Below are 18,683 nucleotides of genomic sequence, written 5' to 3'. Positions count from 1 at the left end.
CTAAAAACGATAGCTTCCACACTCCCGCTCCCCCCAGAGCTCCCGCCTCACGCCCTTCCTCCTAGCCCCCCCAGACTCCCAGAATTATAGTCAAAGGCTGGAAAACACCTCCGAGATCGTGCCGAACCCCTGACTGATCCCCTTTTGTAACCCAGACCACAGCATCGAGTGCCACATCCAGGCTTTCCTTGAACACCTCCAGATGAGGACTCCAAACCTCCCCGTGCAGTCCCTTCCAATGGCCAGAACGCCCTTTCCATGAAGAAATTCCTCCTGAAGTCCAACCTGAGCCTCCCACGCCACAGCTTGAGACCATATCCCCTTGTCCTATCACTAGCAGCCTGGGAAAAGAGACGGAGCCTCACCTGGCCCACAACCTGCTTTACAGTACCCAGCATTCCGCCCGGCTTTCCCTCAGCGCTCCCGCCCCCCCCGCCCGGCTTTCCCTCAGCGCTGCTCCCGCTCCGCCCTTTCCGCCCGCCCTCAGCGCGGCCCTCAGCGCGGCCCTCAGCGCGCACGCGCCGTGCCCGCCCTCCCCAACGCCCGCCCGCGCGCGGCAGATTTAAACCGGGGCTCCGCTGGGGCCTGGCGAAACTTGAGGAGCAACGTCCGCTGCTGGAGGCACACAGGTGAGCTCGATCCCTTCAGGGTATCCCGATCCGCCTCGGCGTTCCGCGCGGGTACGGAGGGTGGAGGAGGCAGCAGGTCTCTAAGAACGGGTTTAATAAGCGCGGTAGTTGATAGTATTTTAAGCCAAAAGAGAAATAAAGAAGTTTTAAAAGTTTCCAGGTGTGAGCCGCCGGAGGGAGCTGTGTGAGCGCTCAGCGCCGGGCCACAGTGTTAAATGCGGGGGTTTGTCGCATTGTATAATTTTTTCTTTTAATCAATTCCTGTCTATAAGAGGGTTAAAAATTCTATTATTATAGACAGTATAGTAATCGATATATAATGCTCTTTTTGATGCCTCCAGACTTCACTAATAACTCTGCTAACGCTTTTTTTTTTCTTTGCTTAATTATGTTTTTAAAAAAACACACCTCTTTAAACATCAATCATCTGATGTAGTCTCCCTGAGAGAGTCTTCTAAAACTGCCTCACATAAGCCAGATATTTCTTGGTTTTTGCAGTAAATTCCAGCTCCTTTTTTACTGCACACTTCAATGTAATAAGGATGCTCCTGGTCTCGTGAGGAATCGCTGCACTGATATCACACTGCATTTATGTCCAAAGTTCTGCGAAAATTATTGCCTTGTCTAGTGCCCCATTATGCTTCCTTTCTTGCCTTCAATTTAGATAAAAAAGATAAAAAATAATTACTCCATTTACTGTTTCATTTATGTTCCTTTTGCTTCTGTGACAGATCAGTGTCTTTCTAAAAATTCTGCTTTTGTAGGCAATGTTTCCAACTCGGGTCTTTGTTAAATTCCTACCTTCATTTTTGTTCCCCCTCAGTGTACTTATAAAGGATATGGCGTCCTCAAGATTAGAAGATTTATGCCTCCACATCGATAAGAAAATTTCGGATATTAAAAAGTATCTCTTATTTAGATACATAGGTAAACAAGAGCAGCATTGGCGTTTGGCTTGCACTTCATTCCAGGAAAGACCCTGAGGGGCTGGAGCTGGGGAAGGGGCTGGAGCCTCAGGAGGGGCTGAGGGAGCTGGGAAGGGGCTGAGCCTGGAGCAAAGGAGGCTCAGGGGGGCCCTTGTGGCTCTGCACAGCTCCTGACAGGAGGGCACAGCCGGGGGGGTCGGGCTGTGCCCCAGGGAACAGGGACAGGAGCAGAGGGAACGGCCTCAGGCTGGGCATGGGCAGGCCCGGGGTGGGCACAGCAGGAATTTCCCCATAGAAAGGGAGGTCAGGAATCCACCCAGGGAGATGGTGGAATCCCGAAGGGATTTCAAAGCCATGTGGCTGTGACACTTGGGACACAGGTTAGTGGTGGCCTTGATAGTGCTCTGGGAGATTAGTTGGACCTGGTCTTTGAGGACTTTTCCAAGCTAAGTGATTCCATGAACTCTGTTGGCTGTGTGGAGTACAAGGCTGACAGTTTGGTTTGCTGCTTGTCCTGGATGGATATGGTGGCTGAGGAGCAGGGAGTTAGATAATCACTGCTTGTGAAGGGGAGAAATATCGGAATTTGTTTTTTTCTTGGAGACCTTGTAGCTTAATGTTCTCTCTTTTACAGGCAAGAATGATTCTTGGAAGCCTGTGGTCTGTAAAATGCATAATGAGGTTGTCCAGGTACATCATCTCCTGCATGAAATGGAAAAAGAGGTTAAAGACCAGGAAAAACTGAATGATTCCCTCAAAGTAATTTTTTTCTTTTCCTGTTCATAAAATACTGAAAGATTCAAAGAAGTCTTTGATACGTATGTCACTTTTTCCCCTAGATTCTTAGTGATGTTGGGGTGCATGTGCTTACAGGAGAAACTGGGGCTTGGAACAGGCTTGCTGGTGGTTTGTCAAGCAGTTCTCCAGAGCAATGAACATTAAAAAATTGTATTTTTCAAGGCTTGTACACAGAATCATAGAATTGTAGAATGGTTTGAATCAGAAGGAGCCTTAAAGCTCGTCCAGTCCAGCCCCTGCCATGGGCAGGGACAGCTCCCACTGTCCCAGGCTGCTCCCAGCCCCATCCAGCCTGGCCTGGGGCACTGCCAGGGATCCAGGGGCAGCCACAGCTGCTCTGGGCACCCTGGGCCAGGGAAGAATTTATTCTTAATATCTAATCTAAGCCTACCTTCCTTCATCCTAAGGGCATTAAAATCATGTGTTTATCACTGGCCTTGAAAACATGTCTTTATCATAATAGATACGGTGATCTAAAGAGCAGTTCTACTTAGGCATCTTTGCAATAGCTGCACAAAGTATTCAATTAGAATATTTGTCTGGTTTTCTACTGTATGTTCACAGTGCTTTTGTTAAGTCTTTTGTGGAAATGTTATCTGGGGAATGGAGGTGAATTTACCATAGTATCTCGTCTTCACCACCACCATTCCCCAATCAGACCTTGCTCAGGGTGTATTGCTACAGTTCCTTTTGCCTGCTCAAATTTCTCTGATATTCTGAGGGCAAGGACAGACACTTCTTCCTTTGTATCTTTACTAGTTTTCCTGGGGAAATTATGGGATAAGGAGGTAAGATGGTGGGGAGAAAACAAAGACATCTATTTAAAAAGCTGAAAATTAATTTACTATCACCCTAATTTTACATGCTTGGTGTTAGTAGGATGAGATTTCTGATACAGTCTGATATCAATTTCAGGAGATGCAGAAGAATGCTGAGAGAAATCAGAAGACAGCAGAGCACCTCCTTGAACACGTTCCACGCCGTCTGCCCATGCCCCAGAGCAGGTATGTGGTACCTGAGCCCAGGGGATCTGGGCTGCTCCTGGCACTGTGCAGCTGCAGCACTGTACAGCTGTGCTCCTTTCACTCCACGTTAACTGGGGAACTCTGGGAGCCAAAGTTGTTGTGTCTGTTGATTCTGGAGTTGGATCTCACCAAGGCTTGTGCTAGCACCCCAGCAAATCTGTCAGATCAAGCCTGTAAAATCCCAGGTTGTTCCAAAGGGAGCTTCCAGGGACAGGTGTGATGTAGTAGAAAGCAAGTGCTTCTCTGAGTCTGGACATTCCTTCCTTTAGAATCACAAACACACCACTTTTGTAACTGCAGTGCCTACTCATTAAAGGGTTAGTCGCTCAAATGCTGGGTCACTAGAAGTGAAGTTCACCACTGCCCTTCCAAATACAATTCAAAATCAAAAATCCTCTCACTCAGTTGTCTTTCTGAAGGACTTTGAATTTTGTTTGTGGGAGTTTTGTTCTCTTTTCCCTACAGGAGTCCTGCATTTATTTCAGCTAGCTTGCCTTGGAGAGGGCTGTGGTAAGAAGCTTTTCAGAGTCAAGTAGCTTAAGTGTGTGAAAATGACAAGTATGTGAATTAACAGTTTCAACAGAATTAATGATACTTGGAAGGCTTCTAAGACATTTCAACTCTGTGTTTCTCATCTCTTTCTCCATCTTTTGGAGCTGCTTTTTTTTATAGAGTATTATTGGTGTGTGTCAGGTGGGGTCACTTGCAGAGTGACCCTCATTATCTGGGGGTCCCAGATTTTCTTTCCTGCCTTGTGGCTTGTCAGGAGGCAATACATTAGTTTGAACTCAGTGCTTCCAGTATGTGCCCTGAATCAACCAGCTTCACTTGGTCTGGCTCCTCATGCCAGAGAAACCTGTCTCAAAACATGACAGACATATTCCAGCAAAGTAAAAGGTTAAATGAGTGGAAAAAGGGTTCTAAAAGAGAAAAATAAATGGTAATTTCTGTTGGTGTGTGGCAGTAGGGTCATTGGTGTAGGTATTGTATTGAAATTGTTCTTAGCTGGTGAACAGATGACTATTCTTATTCTTACTCTTTAGAGATGAAGCCCTCAGTTTAGGAAATAGCCTCTCAAAATGTCTCTAGGGGTGATGTGTTTCTTTTCAATTTAGATGTTGCTGTTTTGTGTGTGTGTGTGTAAGAATTGAAGTTTTTCAGAAATTACCACTTGGGTTCTGCCTTCCTGTCATAACTTACTTTCTTATTGTGGGAAATCTTTTGTCTTAATTTTGTGTTAGCTCTTGGAAGTTGTTTAGATGTAAAGGAGGCTTGTTCAGTGATTGCGCCACTTCTGACACCAAAAGATTTTTTGGGATGTTATTTCCCTTACAGTCTTGTCCTGCTTGTGATTAGGAAGTTAATATGACTTTAGCCAGTTCTTCCCGTTCTAGAGAGAACTGCAGTATGTAAAACCAACCAAGTTTTTCTGATAATTTTCTACAGATTGTGCTCATCCAGCTCACAGCTGCTGTTCTGTCAGTGTCAGTTTGTTGCTGGTTTTTCTTGAGTAATAATACATTGTGTGATGATGCCATTTGTCAAAACACACTTTCTTCTTTTTTCCCCGTATTGTCACCTCTTGATATTCACTCTGTTGTGCAGCAGAGGGTCAAGGAAGTGTAAGGGACATAATTGTTCAAAACCCACTGTATCAGTGTAAATATGTTTTCAGGCCTCTTCCCCAAACCTTCCTCTCCTTTCTGTCCCTGGGGCTGTGGATATTAATGTTGAGTGATTTTTGTGAGATAATGCAGAAAGCAGAGAAGCACTTGAATGCTGGTGAGACAGGCCTTGAAGTCCCTGGGAAAATGAAAACACCCACACAGAGAAACTCAGCAATTCATGGCTTTAGCTACTGTTTCTCTCCTATATCCTTGGGTTTTCTGTTCTTGTTCACCAGAGGAATCTCACTGAAATAAAAAGCAAGTTCAATATCTCTCATGCTCTTTGTATTCCCTGCGTTTGTTGAGATTCAGTTTCTCGTTCCACCAGAGCCAGATTTTGTAAACAAGCATAAATATTTCCTTTTCATGGTTCAGGTCAGTGGTGAACTGTGTCTGTACCACCTCACTGCAGCAGTGCAGGGGCAAAGGAGTGGGTGGGAACACAAAGGAAGAGTGCTTGGATACGGGAATCGTCTAGAAAAGGTTTGTTGCAGTGTGATAGGCAACAGGAGACTGGAGCGTGGGAGGAATGAAGTTTCAAGATGTGAACTTCCTTGGTTCTTGTGTTTATCCTTTCATTCCAAACCCACCTCCACCACCACCACCCTAAATGCTCCCTCCTCTCCTGTCCCTCGAGTTTGCTGACATTCCCTGCTAGCTGCAGGGTGCCAAGATTCCTTCTGTGGTTGTTCTGACGCAAGCAGATGTTCTCCAGATGATGACATCTGCGATCGTTTGGCTGCAGATGTGCTGGTTCAGAAGGGCTCTGCGCGGTGTCCCAGCGCGGAGCAGAGCCGCTCCCATCCCCGCGTCAGCGAGCAGGCGGTGTGGGGGCCAGCAGGTGGCACTCACTGTCCTCTCACTGTCCTGTCCTGTTCCTCGGGGAGCACGGCAGTGACGCCTCAAATCCTGCCCCTGGGGGGACAGATGGGGCACTGCCCTGCCCTTCACTGCCGTGGGACCCCATCTGCAGCAATGATCTCTTGTGGGACGGTCAGTTCCAAGCAGAGGATTATTTCCTTGTCCAGGTCAGCTCTGTACTGCTTTATGTAATTCTGCTGCACATGACAGTAATGCCCACGTGTTCTGATGACAGTGGATTTGGCCGTATGCATCACCTTTGCTGTCCTACTCAGGAGCAGCTGGGTGGGTGGCTGGCAAATCCCTTGGGGCTGGAGGCCCTAAGCTGAGGGTTTAGAGGAAGGATGAATTTATAAAAATAATGTTCTAATAACCAGGAATAAATCAGGAAATTCTTTGACCTTTTGGATCTTGCCTAAAATTTTTTAAGTGTCTGCTAGGTGGTGTAGAATTTCTTTGCTTCAAAAGTTTAATGGATGAGTCAGGCTTCCCAAGATTTGAACCTGTTTCAAAGAGCTATGAAGTATTTCAAATCTGCCTGTGAAGGCTGCAGCTCTGGGCTGTGTTTTATCTGATAAAAAGCCAGGCCTTGCGTTGTGTGAAATATAATGGTACATTGAATTCTGAGCTGTGCCATGCTGCACTTGGACTGCTTCCAGCTCACCTGCTAGCAGCCTCTGTAGCACAGAAAGCAAGAACTGTGCTGAAGTCAGCTGAAGGATATGATTTGAAAGAGAGCAGGCTTGCTTTACTGATGTTTCTTCTGTGAAATATCACTAATTGTGTTCATCCAGCCTAACAGGATGGAACTTAGGTCTGTGACTATGCAGTGTAGTGGAATTCTCCTTCCTACCTACCTGCTGTTTGTGTGCTGAATATTCCTTCATTTTACAGTAACACCATGCCAACAGTGAAACCGAAAGGAGAAACAGAGGCTGCAGAGCTCAGCATGAAGATGAAAGAGAAGAAAGCTGCTAAAGAGAAAAAACCCATTAAACAGGCAGCATTAATAACCAAGGAGGAGTCTGAAAGTGTTCCTGCGTAAGTAAGCGTGGCTTCCCTTGTACCCTGGCATATCAGTTTGGGTGGCACACATAGGCTTGGGAGAGTGACCTCTTGCAGAACTGGGACTGACAGAGATGAAATATTTCATGGGGTGAGACATGACAACAGCTCCAAATGGTTTAAAGGCATTGCTAGCAAACCTGAAAATCGAATTAATTAATTGAGCTCCTCTTTATGATTTGAAACAGAGCAGGCTTGCTTTACTGATGTTTCTTCTGTGAAATATCACTAATTGTGTTCATCCAGCCTAACAGGATGGAACTTAGGTCTGTGACTATGCAGTGTAGTGGAATTCTCCTTCCTACCTACCTGCTGTTTGTGTGCTGAATATTCCTTCATTTTACAGTAACACCATGCCAACAGTGAAACCGAAAGGAGAAACAGAGGCTGCAGAGCTCAGCATGAAGATGAAAGAGAAGAAAGCTGCTAAAGAGAAAAAACCCATTAAACAGGCAGCATTAATAACCAAAGAAGAGTTTGAAAGTGTTCCTGCGTAAGTAAGCATGGCTTCCCTTGTACCCTGGCATATCAGTTTGGGTGGCACACATAGGCTTGGGAGAGTGACCTCTTGCAGAACTGGGACTGACAGAGATGAAATATTTCATGGGGTGAGACATGACAACAGCTCCAAATGATTTAAAGGCATTGCTAGCAAACCTGAAAATCGAATTAATTAATTGGGCTCCTCTTTATGCTGGTATTGGGAAGATGGAAACTGATCAGTCAGAACCCAAACCTCTTATCTCAAAAGTCACTGTAATTGTATGAACAGAGATTTATTAGCTAACAGGTGAATCCTCATCTTGTTTTGAGAACTGACATTAAAAAAGGAGCCATCATCTCATAACATGGAGGGTTTGTTTACATGTAGAAAGAAAAACAGTGATAAATACTGGTTTTGTTTGACCCAAATATTGGTTTCTGGAAACTTCAGGTCTTGACATACCACTCTGTTTTGAGACAGGAAAAGGAATCAGACTTGTTAAAAGCAAAAAACCCACTTTGCACTAAAATTCCCAAATTTCTGGAATAGAAAGCTGTGGGTGTTTTCCCCTAACATCAGGACCTGACTAATGGATATCTTTGTCTGAAGTCTGATATATAGGAATAACTTCTTAAAGAGCATTTGGGCGGCATGGTTAAATGTTCTGCAAGAAGAAGAAATTTCTCTTGATGCCTAAGGCTAAATTGTTATTGAGATTCTAGATTTACTGTGCTCCCTGACGTTACCTGTTTCAGTAAGAAATATGGTTTTGAGTCTGTACTTTACTTAAGGCTTTCCAATAATTTTTTCTATAGCCTTCAAAATTTTCAGGTGAGTAATGCCCATTTTCTTCCTTATCCTGAATATTGAGCTAATAATAAAGGACTTCTTAGAAGAGCATGCACCTGGTATTTTTATTCTGCAGAAGACATCAGGTATTTTGTGGATTTACTCCCTTAGGTAGTTCTCTCCTGATAAAATTATGAGAGGATAAAGCTGGAGCCTGGGAATTTTTAGTCTTTATCTCTGCTGTGGCAAGAAAAATAGACACAGATCGTTCCAGACAAATACTGTTTTAACTCCCCATTAAGGCTATGATCTTCCACATCACAAGACAGGTGGAAGGACATTTGGGGGCATGGTTTAGTGGTGGCCGTGGCCATGCTGGGGGAAAGCTTGGACTCGATGATCTCAGAGGGCTTTTCCCACCTAAAAGCGTTTATGATAACCCTTGAAAGTGGAAGGTTTTCCTCTGCTGTTCATGGGCATGGAGGATGGGGACAGAGGCCAGATGATCCTCTTCCTATCCATTACAGTTTCACAAAACCACAGAATAAGCAGAGTTGGAAGGCACCCCTTGTGAAAATGTTGCAGCTGTGTTGGAAGGTACCCATTACGGAAAGGTTGCAGCTTGGACTGTGCTGGTAGAGCTCTACAAATAATTTTATTCAGATGGGAGAAGCATGTTTGTTCTGTGGAGGAAAATTTACATGAATTTACATAGATCTATTAATCTACCAGTATTTCTGTTGCCTGGCAATGTTGTAGTACAAGATTGAGGGAGTACTTGCAATTTCACATACTGATTGACCAAATCTAAGCAGCAAATACTTGTAATACAAATTCTCTTACACTGAAAGTATTCTATTGGAAGAATTAGAATTTGGTTCAGGGCCCATTTCTTCAGGTGAGCACTGGAGGTGGGGGGTGGTCACTGAAAAATGGAGGCTGTTTTCACTTGCTTTATGCTGAACATGAAAGAAAATCTATTCCTAACACCATCAGGCCACTTAAAAGGAACACAGGCTTCAGTGACTTCATAGTCCTAGGACTGGGCAGCTGGCATTTAGCAAAGGTACACACTGTGTTAAGGGGCAGATGTGGAGCACCCTGATCAAACAGAGCACTTTGCACAATAAAAAAACCTGCAAATTATATTACCCTTCAAATCTGTTGCAGGAAGGTGCTTTTTGGAGGAAGATAAAGGACGTTTCACAGTACCTGTCTTTGTTAACTTTGGACTTTGAGGCAGAGGAAAATGTTTGCTTTATTCTGTGTCTAGAATTTTTACTCCTTTCTAAAAATCTTACTGCTGAAAGCATTTTAGATTCTGTGCATTCATTATAACTCTCAAGTCTCAAAAGATGGTGGCTTGGGAGAATACATGGTTATTTTAGCCCAACCGTTTTTGAGAGAGCAGGGGGTGGCCATTACAAGCTTTATCTCTTTTAGAGTGGTATATATGTGTTATATTGATGTTATTCTTTTCCCTGAGGAACATGGCACTGTGCTCTGGTTTTCATACCTATAGAAAAAATGCTTTGAAAAAGGGCTTCTGTGGATTAAAAAAAGAAACTGACTGCATCTTTTTTAGAAGAGTTTTGAATTTTACTGCATTTGGAATAGTGAAGCAGATTTTAAAGGTTTTTTAAATCTAAATTAAATGCCTGAATTTGGAACTTCTCAACTTTGTATTTTTATATTAGCGTACGTACGGACTGAAATAAATGTCAGCATTAACGGGTTTTCCAGCCATGGTTGTGTAGAAACATGAGAGGGCTGTGGGACAGCTGGAGTTTTTATGATCCTTAGTTATGCACAGAATAAAAATTCCATTTGGTTTTGACAGGGTTTAATTTCAGATTAAAGCATCTTGGATGCCTGAGGGCCTCTCAAAGAACATTTGTGTTTAGGTTTAGGCAGCCCAGTCCTGCCTCTCTGTTTCAGTTTCAGGATGAGCTGAGGGGCTGCCTTGCCTTTACTAAGTGTGCTCACTGTCTGTGTGTTGACAGTGGGAGCACAGGAACTCAAATAAAGGTGTTTTATACCTCTGGGCTGAGCCTTCCTCGCTCTGCACGCTCCCCTGTGCAGCAGGGAGGCAAAGAGAGCAATAAACAGCAGTTAATGCAGCAGGCAGAGCCCTGCTGTGGATTACAGGCTGTGCTCCTGCTGTGGCTGCATGTCAGGGGGGTACTGCTGCTTTATTACTGGGCATTTATAGCTACGGGATGGCTGCGCCTCCAATGCTGAATTCCTGAATTCATCGAGGAAGCAATAAAGTTGAAAGCTGGTTGCAAGTAACTTAGTGGCTACTAAGTTTCAAATTCGGTTTGGAGGCAGAGCAATTGCTTTGAATTCAGTTTTACGCACCTAGCCGGCCTGTCTGCCTGGCAGGGACTGGCTGCTGTTGGAATCTACAGCACTTATTCTGAGTTGGCAATTGCAGAATGCCTGTCTGAATTCTGGTTTGGAATACTGAACTTGTAATTGATTACCTACTTCTGCTTTGAATTCTTTGTGTGCTCCCCAAAGATTGAACTTGTCTGCTCAGATTAAAACGAGGGAGGAACTCGCTGTTCATTGATCTTTTCAGTCTTGCTGTCCTGCAGCTTTGAGCCACCTGCTCTACTGACCTAGAGCATTCATTCTCAGAATGAATTGTAACACTTGTGTAATTCCTCACATCTGCAAACCAATACTGAGCAAAACACAAACAGCCAGGCTGGGTTTGTTGTAGCAACTGAATGGAGGCCACAGGACAATGCAGATTGCAGGGTTGGCCCAGCCTTTACTTCCATTTTTGGGAGGGGGAAGGAAAGTATTGTTGTATTTAGCTTACTGCTTGTCATTAGAGTTCAGATTTCATTTTTATATAATGGTTTCTCAGTGTGCAGCACAGTTCCTTTTCCTTGAAGGCATGACTTTACATCTATAAATACTGAATAGCCTTACTTGCAAATCTTCCAATGTCCTAGTATTTCCACATCACTTTGTTCTTTATCTTCGGTGCTTCCTGTACCTCTAGGCTGTTATCAACAGACCTTATTCTTCTAGTACTAGTATTATGAAAAGCTCTGAGAGTTCAGAAATGGATGCTGGTGGTGCAGAACCTTATCTTCACAGCTCAGTAGGCTCCACAGAAATATACAGAAGGCAACACACAGCTAGCAGCTCATCAAAAAACACCAAATAATCACAGAATCACTGGGTTGGAAGAGACCTTCACGATCATCATGTCCAACCCATACCCTAACACCTCAACTAAACCATGGCACTTAGTGCCACATCAAAAAAAAACAAAGCAAAAACCAACCAAACAGACATTAACAAACCAACAAAAAAATTTTAAAAGGGCCCATGGTGGCACAGGGCCGCTGTGCTCCGGCCCCGATCTATGCCCACTGCCGGATTGTTCACTGCCCTGGCCAAACAATAAATGGCTGTAACATCAAACACAGCTCATTGTGGTGATAATATGAGCCAAGTTGTGCTCCTAGGCAGACATTTCATTTTATGCTGTTTTCTGCAAAGTTGCTTTATTTTTCTGTGTTTAAGTGGCACGCTATAAAAGCAACCTTTATTCCATTTTGAAAAGCTTTTTACAGCTTAAACACTGAATGCATGCTGCTTCCTAATTTAACTTTCTAATATTTTATCTTTCTGGTTTATGTTCTGTCACAGCCTTTTTACCTTCAGGATTGTTAAGCAATGGAGGAAATGAGCAGAATTAACTACTAGATATATTAATTTATACAAAACAGGAGAAACTGCCTCTAACAAGGAATGGCTTCTTCAGTTAAGGCAGATGAAAGAGAAGAATAAACACAGAACTTTGTGACTTTCTGGTTACTGATTCTTATTTTTATTTGTAGGTATTTGAAAGGCCGTATAAAGCATGATGAGGTTAATGCAGTTGTTCAAGAGATTAACAAGGCCGTGCTGGGCAAGTACAAGATCTTGTATCAGCCTTTGAAGTCTATGAGTGCACCAGTCAGAAGCCTCTACCACAGGTTCCTGGAAGGAGAAACTAAGGATACAAAAGGTATTTTTTTCCTTGTTAGTACCAAACTCATAACACTTGGATGTTGCAGGAGAAGTATAAAAATACTGGTCTTTTTTTCAGTATTTTTGACTGAAGTTTCCCATAGTGATTGGCTCACTTTTTCCATGTTTTCCTTGAAAAATGTCCTTTTGATGGTGTGTCATGGCAGAAACTCTGAGTACACAAAGATTTAGTTTGGAATCGCTACAAGTTCTGGAAACTCTTAGTTTGATAACCAAACCATAGAAATGTGTTCTCAGGTGTTAAACTTGGTTGGACATGAATTATTAAAAATTTTTTATGAAGTTGGGAAATCTCGCTAATTAATTGTGCTGCAGTGGCTTTGTGGAAGAGGTAAATCTCTCTGATAATCTTAAAAAATTTTCTCCTCTTAAAAGCATAGAGGGAGTGAAAACCAAAATACCTTTCTTTCAATTGAAAAGTTGCACTTACAGGCTAGTTTTCCTAAAAATATGTGCCACAGTAAATCTCTAACATTAAAATCTCCTTTTTGGCATGCCTTTCCTCTTGAGAACAAGTGCATAATTATTCCTGGGGGCATAGTGCTCATATCAAGCTTGGAGATGTCCTTAGAATGCCCTCATGTTTCCAAGTTCAGGCAAAAAGAGTGGAGCAAGCTGTCTTCTGTCTCCCATAAAAAGAGCTGTCTCTGACAGAACCATGGCACCCACCTTCTGTTTTAGCCCTGGACAGAATGCTAGAACTTCTGCCCTGAGCATTCACTGGGCACTCAGGAGTGCCCTGAAGATTACCTGCAACTTTTTCTTCCTTCCTTTGGTTTTGCTGCTCTTCAAGACTGTGGATATTATAGTATGATGTTAACATCAGTGACTTCTGGGTTCTAAATGCAGCTTTTCTGTAGGGAGGGAATTCTCACCTGATGGACATGCTGCCACTTTGTTCTGAGACCTGTAAGATAAACACAGAATCACAGAATGGTTTGAATGGGAAGTGGCCTTCAATATTAAACCACTTCCACCCCCTGCCATGGTCAGGGACAGCTCCCACTGTCCCAGGCTGCTCCCAGCCCCATCCAGCCTGGCCTGGGACACTGCCAGGGATCCAGGGGCAGCCACAGCTGCTCTGGGCACCCTGGGCCAGGGCCTGCCCACCCTCCCAGCCAGCAATTCCTAATTCCCAATGTGCCAGAATCTGTGCCTGCCCTCTGGCAGTGGGAGCCATTGCCTGGGTGCTGTCCCTGCCTGCCTTGTCCCCAGGGGCTGTGCAGCTCTCCTGGAGCCCCTGCAGGCCCTGGCAGGGGCTCTGAGGTGTCCCTGGAGCTTCTCTGGTGCAGCTGAACAGCCCCAGCTGTGCCAGGCTGGCTCCAGAGCAGAGGGGCTCCAGCCCTGGCAGCAGCTCCGTGGCCTCCTCTGCACTGGCTGCAGCAGCTCCACGTCCTTCTCATGCTGCAGTCACTGGGCTGGACACAGGACTCCAGATGAGATCTCAGTTACCATACAAAGGTCATTGTTGTAAAGGGCTTTATTAAAATTGATCTAAGCACAGAATGCAGCTAGGTAAATTCATTCTAATGCGGCTAGATAAATTTGTGTGACTGACTTTTGGTTTGGGCTGTGATGGTTTGGCTTCTCTCTAAGCAGGTTTTGCCTCACTTGAACAGAAGCTTATATTAATCTGGATTTCTTAAAATACTGGCTTCATCAATTTAATTTACAGCACATTTTTGGTGTCACTGCTAGTATCCTTAGGACAGTAGTAAAGAGTTTGAGCCCACAGCTGTAGAAGAGAGGCTGAACACTAGAAGGGCCTTCCTGGGCTTGGAGTGCTGCTCAGTCTGCACTGTGATCCACAGCAGTCTTGGCTGCAGGGAAGAAGCCATTCTAGCAACTTGAGAAAGCTACAGCTGGTCAGAGAATCTTCTGTCAGCTGGGGGCCTTAAGTCTGAAAAACTGAAGTGCTTAATTGCTTTAAGTACCTGAGAGATGGTCTTTGTTTCTTGTTTACCTTGGGAAGCTCAGTTAGGAAACTAGGACATTCAAGCATCTGATAGAGCGTGTGTAGTTGTGTGGTAGATGGTTTTGTTTGGGGTTTTTTTTTTTTTTTTTGTGATTAATCATTTAGAAAGCCTAGAGAAAAGTCCTGGCAGGCTGTCAGATGGTTCTTATCTGGCCAGCACAAAATGATTAAATGTCTTTATCCATTGCATTTTTCAGGATGATGTTCCGCTTCCATTGATTTGTTTGTTTAAATCTCTCCTGTGAGTGTCTCTCTGCTTAGGATTCCCACTGCTTCTCAGCCTGGGCTGATTGCCAGCTGACCTCTTCTCTGATTTCAAGATGAGAGAAGATGCTGCCTGGGTTATCAGGGTCACTCAGGTGGTTCAGTGAGTTTAGCTGCTTGTTTAGCACATGAACCAAACCACTGCCCTTCACCCAGCTCTGATTTCCCCACAAAAAAGATCCTGCTCTGCTGAATGTTGCCACTCTGGATTGTGAGCAAATATAAGAAGGAATCTTGTTTTATCAGAATTCAGGACGTTCTGATGCTGCCCCAGATGTAACAGACTGTGAAGGCAGCAGGCAGGTTATGCCTGGCTTCCCAACACTGTTTGGGTGTGTTGGTGTCCCTGGAAGTTGTAAATGGTCTCTATTTGAGACCATTTTCTATTTTGAGCAGTAATGCAGTTCTTCTTTCTTTCCTAATAAACAAACTTCCTACTTCTCATCTGTATGTGGATTTGGTGGCGTTACAAGCTCTGAGATTCCAGCAGAGTTCCTCTCCGGGGAAATATCTCTGGATTTTGACAGTACTGTCTCTGGAAGATTCTACTCCCCTGTGAGACAAGTGTGTCACCAACTCTCATGAGAGGCCCAGGCTGTGAGAAAACATGATCTGTTATTTCTCAGCTCTGTTGGAGCAAGATTTTGGGGGGCATTGCACTTACAAACATAATTATTGGAACCTCAGTTCTTTTCTGGCAGCATCGGCTTTCCAGCTTGTATCAGCTATATCCCAGTGAAGCTGGAAGGACTTAACAGGAGGAAGAGATGCTCCATTCTTCCCAAGATGTCACTGCCTCAGTGTTAAGGGTAAAACAAGAAGGGAGAATGCTGTCTTCTTTTTCTAAGCTGAATCACCCCTACCCTTGTGTCCTCCTTCCCATTAGACTTGGAAGCATGATACTACACATAATTCAGGAATCATTTAAGTTGGAAAAGTTTTTTAAGATCACAAATTCCAACAATATGGTGTCAAATGAGCACCATATTCACCATGTCATCCAGGGGTACATTCATGGTTTTTTGAACACTTCCAGGAATGTTAACTCCATCGCTGCCCTAGGCAGCCTGAAATTTAGTGACAATTTGCTTACAGAAGTAGTTAATCAACTACAAGAAGGGGGGAGCTCTCAGCTTTGATGCAGGACTTCCCTGTGCCATTCTCTTGGAGACACAGGGATGATGTTGCAAGTGATGAGTCTTTTTCCTGTGATTTTCTTAAGTAATGATGGATCATTCTTTTCCAAATATGATGCAAGTCAAGGGAATGGTGGGCTGCATAGCTCTGATGCATGCAGGGCTCTGTCCTTATGGCAGGGATCTAGCTCCAGAAAGTGAGTGCCTGCTGGGAGACAGAGCTCATGGAGCGGGGCCTGTGGATGATGCAGAGTGTCTGAACTTCAGGGCAAGGCTGGCAATTCCCCTTCTGATGACAGGTTTTAAAACTAGAACAAAGTTCCCAATATTTAGTGTGAAGCCATCCTACTGACTGTAGAATTATGAATTGTACATTGTGGAATGATGAAGAAGAGGCTGTGCTGTCACTTGTGGAACGCTGAGTGTATCCCACAGCAGAGTCATTTCTGTAACAAAACTGTTGTTCGTTTTCCAGAATTGTTTTTCATTGTGGAGGATGATATCAAGATGTTCGCTCAGCTGAAATTGAACAAGAGGTTCTACAACATCCTCAGCATCCTGAGGCACTGCAAGAGAGTGAGAGAGATTCGTGGCTCCGGATTCATCCGCTACGTCATCTGCTAACAGCTCCCTGTGCGTGACCTGACACCCTGCCCTGCTCTCCAGCAGGGCCAGACAGACAGGGGTTTTCAGGCATCTACCCTAAATTAGGAGTGGCGTTCAAGTATTTGACTTTTAATTAAGTTTTTATTTGAGTTTTAATTTGCAAAGTTATGGGAACTATAAACCCGCACCGGGAAGTCAGCTGGGCGCATTTTATAGTCAGTAACGTTCTCTGCAGTTTAACCATGCTCCTTTGGTCCTTTTGTGTTTCTGAGTGGTTTTTTTTCTTTTTTTCTCTTTCAGAGAATTTTTCTCCCGTTTGTTGCCGAAGAGATGAGAACAATGGATATTGGAGACAAAAGATGTGGAAGGAGAGGGGTGGGACTGTGAGGTGGGGAAGCAAAGGTATGCAGTTTGGTACTGTCCCTTAGCCAGGGGCATTTCTCTTAGTAAAGGCAAAGAGGAGCCTGGGCTGGGGGTCAGGGGCTGGGCTTGGGCTTCAGTGCTCTCAGGATTGGAGGGGAGACAGGTGGGGTTTGTGGTTTTGGGTTGTGCTGCGGAGAGAATTCACTGCTCCTGCACTGCACTGCACTGCTACTGTCCTGCACTGCTTCTCCTTGGCTTGAGTGCGCCTTTGCTTGTGGCAGCAGCCATCAAACTGGCACCTTTCCAAGCCCCAGACTCACTGGGAGGGACCCTTCCCATCTGCTGAGCTACCTCAGGACTTTCCTAATCTTTCTTCTTGTGCTAACTGTACATTTTGGAGTTTTCTACATCACCTGAATAGGAAGATCTGAGGAGATCCGAATACTTCTAGACTGATTGGTGATTCTGTTAGTCTTGTTCTTTTCCACCTGCATCATGCAGACAGATTTTTTCCTCAGATACTTAGACTGGCCTGAAACAGTTGGGGTTTGAAATGAAAATATTCACATTAATCTGGAAAATTCAGGTCAGACTTGTCCTGTTTTTTTATGGGAGTCTTTATTACAGCTTTTGTTGCTTTCAAATTATTTATTAGCGTATTAAAGTTCAGAGTAGATCTATTGTGATAAATATAAACTCTGCAAGTAACAAAAACTGTTTTGATAAGAAAAGCTGTGTTCCTTTTCTTTCATGAGCCTATATCTGCTGTTATCCTAACATCTCCTCTAAAGTGCCTCCTCTTGTCCTCTGTCAGCATTAACATGAAATTTAATGTGCAAAATATTCCAAATGATATTTGAACTGTGTTAATAAAGAGATTGTGTTGAGTTTCTAGATTCCCTTTGTGTGTGTTGCATTTTGGGGTTTTGCTTTTTGGTCTTTTGCTCTGGACCAAGCTGTGGTCTCTACTCTGCATTTTATTGGAATATATTTGAGGACCCTAGAGATTGTTCTTGGCTTCTGATGGGTATTAAAACGCAAGATCAGATAGTATACAACTTTACCCTGATTTTGCCCACTCACTGTAAAGTCCTGTCAGGATTTTTTCTCTTCAGATGTCACTGAACAGTGTTTTTTTATTTTTATTTCCTTAGTACTTGTTTTGGTCTGGGTAAGCTTGGTTGCTGCATGATTTTTTTTTTCCCCTCCTTTTCTTGTTTTGTTGTGGGGATTGCAGTTTTTGCTTAATTAGATGTTGGTTAACAGCTTTCGGTCTGTTACTATGGAGTTTTTAATTTTCTGAACTATTTTCCCTCGGGCAGATTCTCACAAATGTGCTCATTATTTTAATTCCCTGTCCTAATGCTGTGTTTTCCTTCTCCCAAGGAGCTCTGCCCATGGATTGTGGTCACCTATTGTGCCCTTCCACTTTTCTTCCTCCAAAAGCTCACTCTGGCCAGGGAGCTGGAAAAGAGCAATTCCCTGGCGTCCCTGGTGAGCACCTGTCTCTCTCCTGTCTTGGATGAGCTTTTTGCTGTGTCCAAGGCATTCTGGGGACAAATTCACCTCCAGGAGCTGCCTGGGTCTGGCTATTAGCAAGGAGGTGGCTTTTGGGGCACTAAGGACTTGCAGGCTCAGAGTTGCTGGCAGCTTTAGTATTGGAGAAATCCAGCAAAGTTTGCCAATTTCCAGCTTGGCACCCCACTGTCTGCCAGGGCGAGTGGCAGCAAACTTGCCTTAAAAAGCTGCTGTATTCTGCAGGATGTGCTCTGATTCCTGCCTGTCCAGTGCTCCCTGAACCACTCACCAGCAGACAGAAGGCACAAACCTGCCAGATGGTTTAATTTAAAACCCCTGAAAGCACAGCCCGTGTGCTCACTCACTGCTGGCGGCAGCTGCCGAAAACAAGGGGACGGGGCAGAGGCAACGCCGATTTAATTGCCTGGTGTAGCCATGAACCAGGAGGGAGCTCTGATCATCCCACAGCCTCAATCCCCTGGGCTCCGCTCGTGCTTTCACCCCCGCGGCTCTGCGCCCCC

At 44.3% G+C, this 18,683-nt stretch overlaps 1 protein-coding gene across 1 annotated transcript; it reads left to right on the top strand.

The window, feature by feature from the left end:
- The first annotated feature begins 577 nt into the window (after positions 1-577).
- Positions 578-17,540, top strand: SKA1 (spindle and kinetochore associated complex subunit 1). Its single transcript, XM_063180554.1, has 8 exons — positions 578-1,556; positions 2,190-2,314; positions 3,269-3,357; positions 6,801-6,947; positions 7,318-7,464; positions 12,108-12,277; positions 16,151-16,308; positions 16,582-17,540. Exons 1-7 carry the CDS (start codon positions 1,397-1,399, stop codon positions 16,297-16,299), a joined length of 987 nt encoding a protein of 328 aa, XP_063036624.1. The 5' UTR covers positions 578-1,396; the 3' UTR covers positions 16,300-16,308; positions 16,582-17,540.
- Positions 17,541-18,683: the final 1,143 nt, after the last annotated feature.

This window comes from Melospiza melodia, chromosome Z (assembly GCF_035770615.1).
Source record: "Melospiza melodia melodia isolate bMelMel2 chromosome Z, bMelMel2.pri, whole genome shotgun sequence".
Classification (NCBI taxonomy): domain Eukaryota; kingdom Metazoa; phylum Chordata; class Aves; order Passeriformes; family Passerellidae; genus Melospiza; species Melospiza melodia.
The sequence above is the reverse complement of the archived record's forward strand: the minus strand, read 5'-3'. Positions and strand labels throughout refer to the sequence as shown.

Coding starts and splice junctions, on each gene's coding strand:
- SKA1 (XM_063180554.1), top strand. CDS start 1,397: ATGTTTCCAACTCGGGTCTTTGTTAAATTCCTACCTTCATTTTTGTTC. Junction 1,557..2,189: donor TCTCTTATTTAGATACATAG/GTAAACAAGAGC, acceptor TCTCTTTTACAG/GCAAGAATGATTCTTGGAAG. Junction 3,358..6,800: donor CTGCCCATGCCCCAGAGCAG/GTATGTGGTACC, acceptor TTCATTTTACAG/TAACACCATGCCAACAGTGA.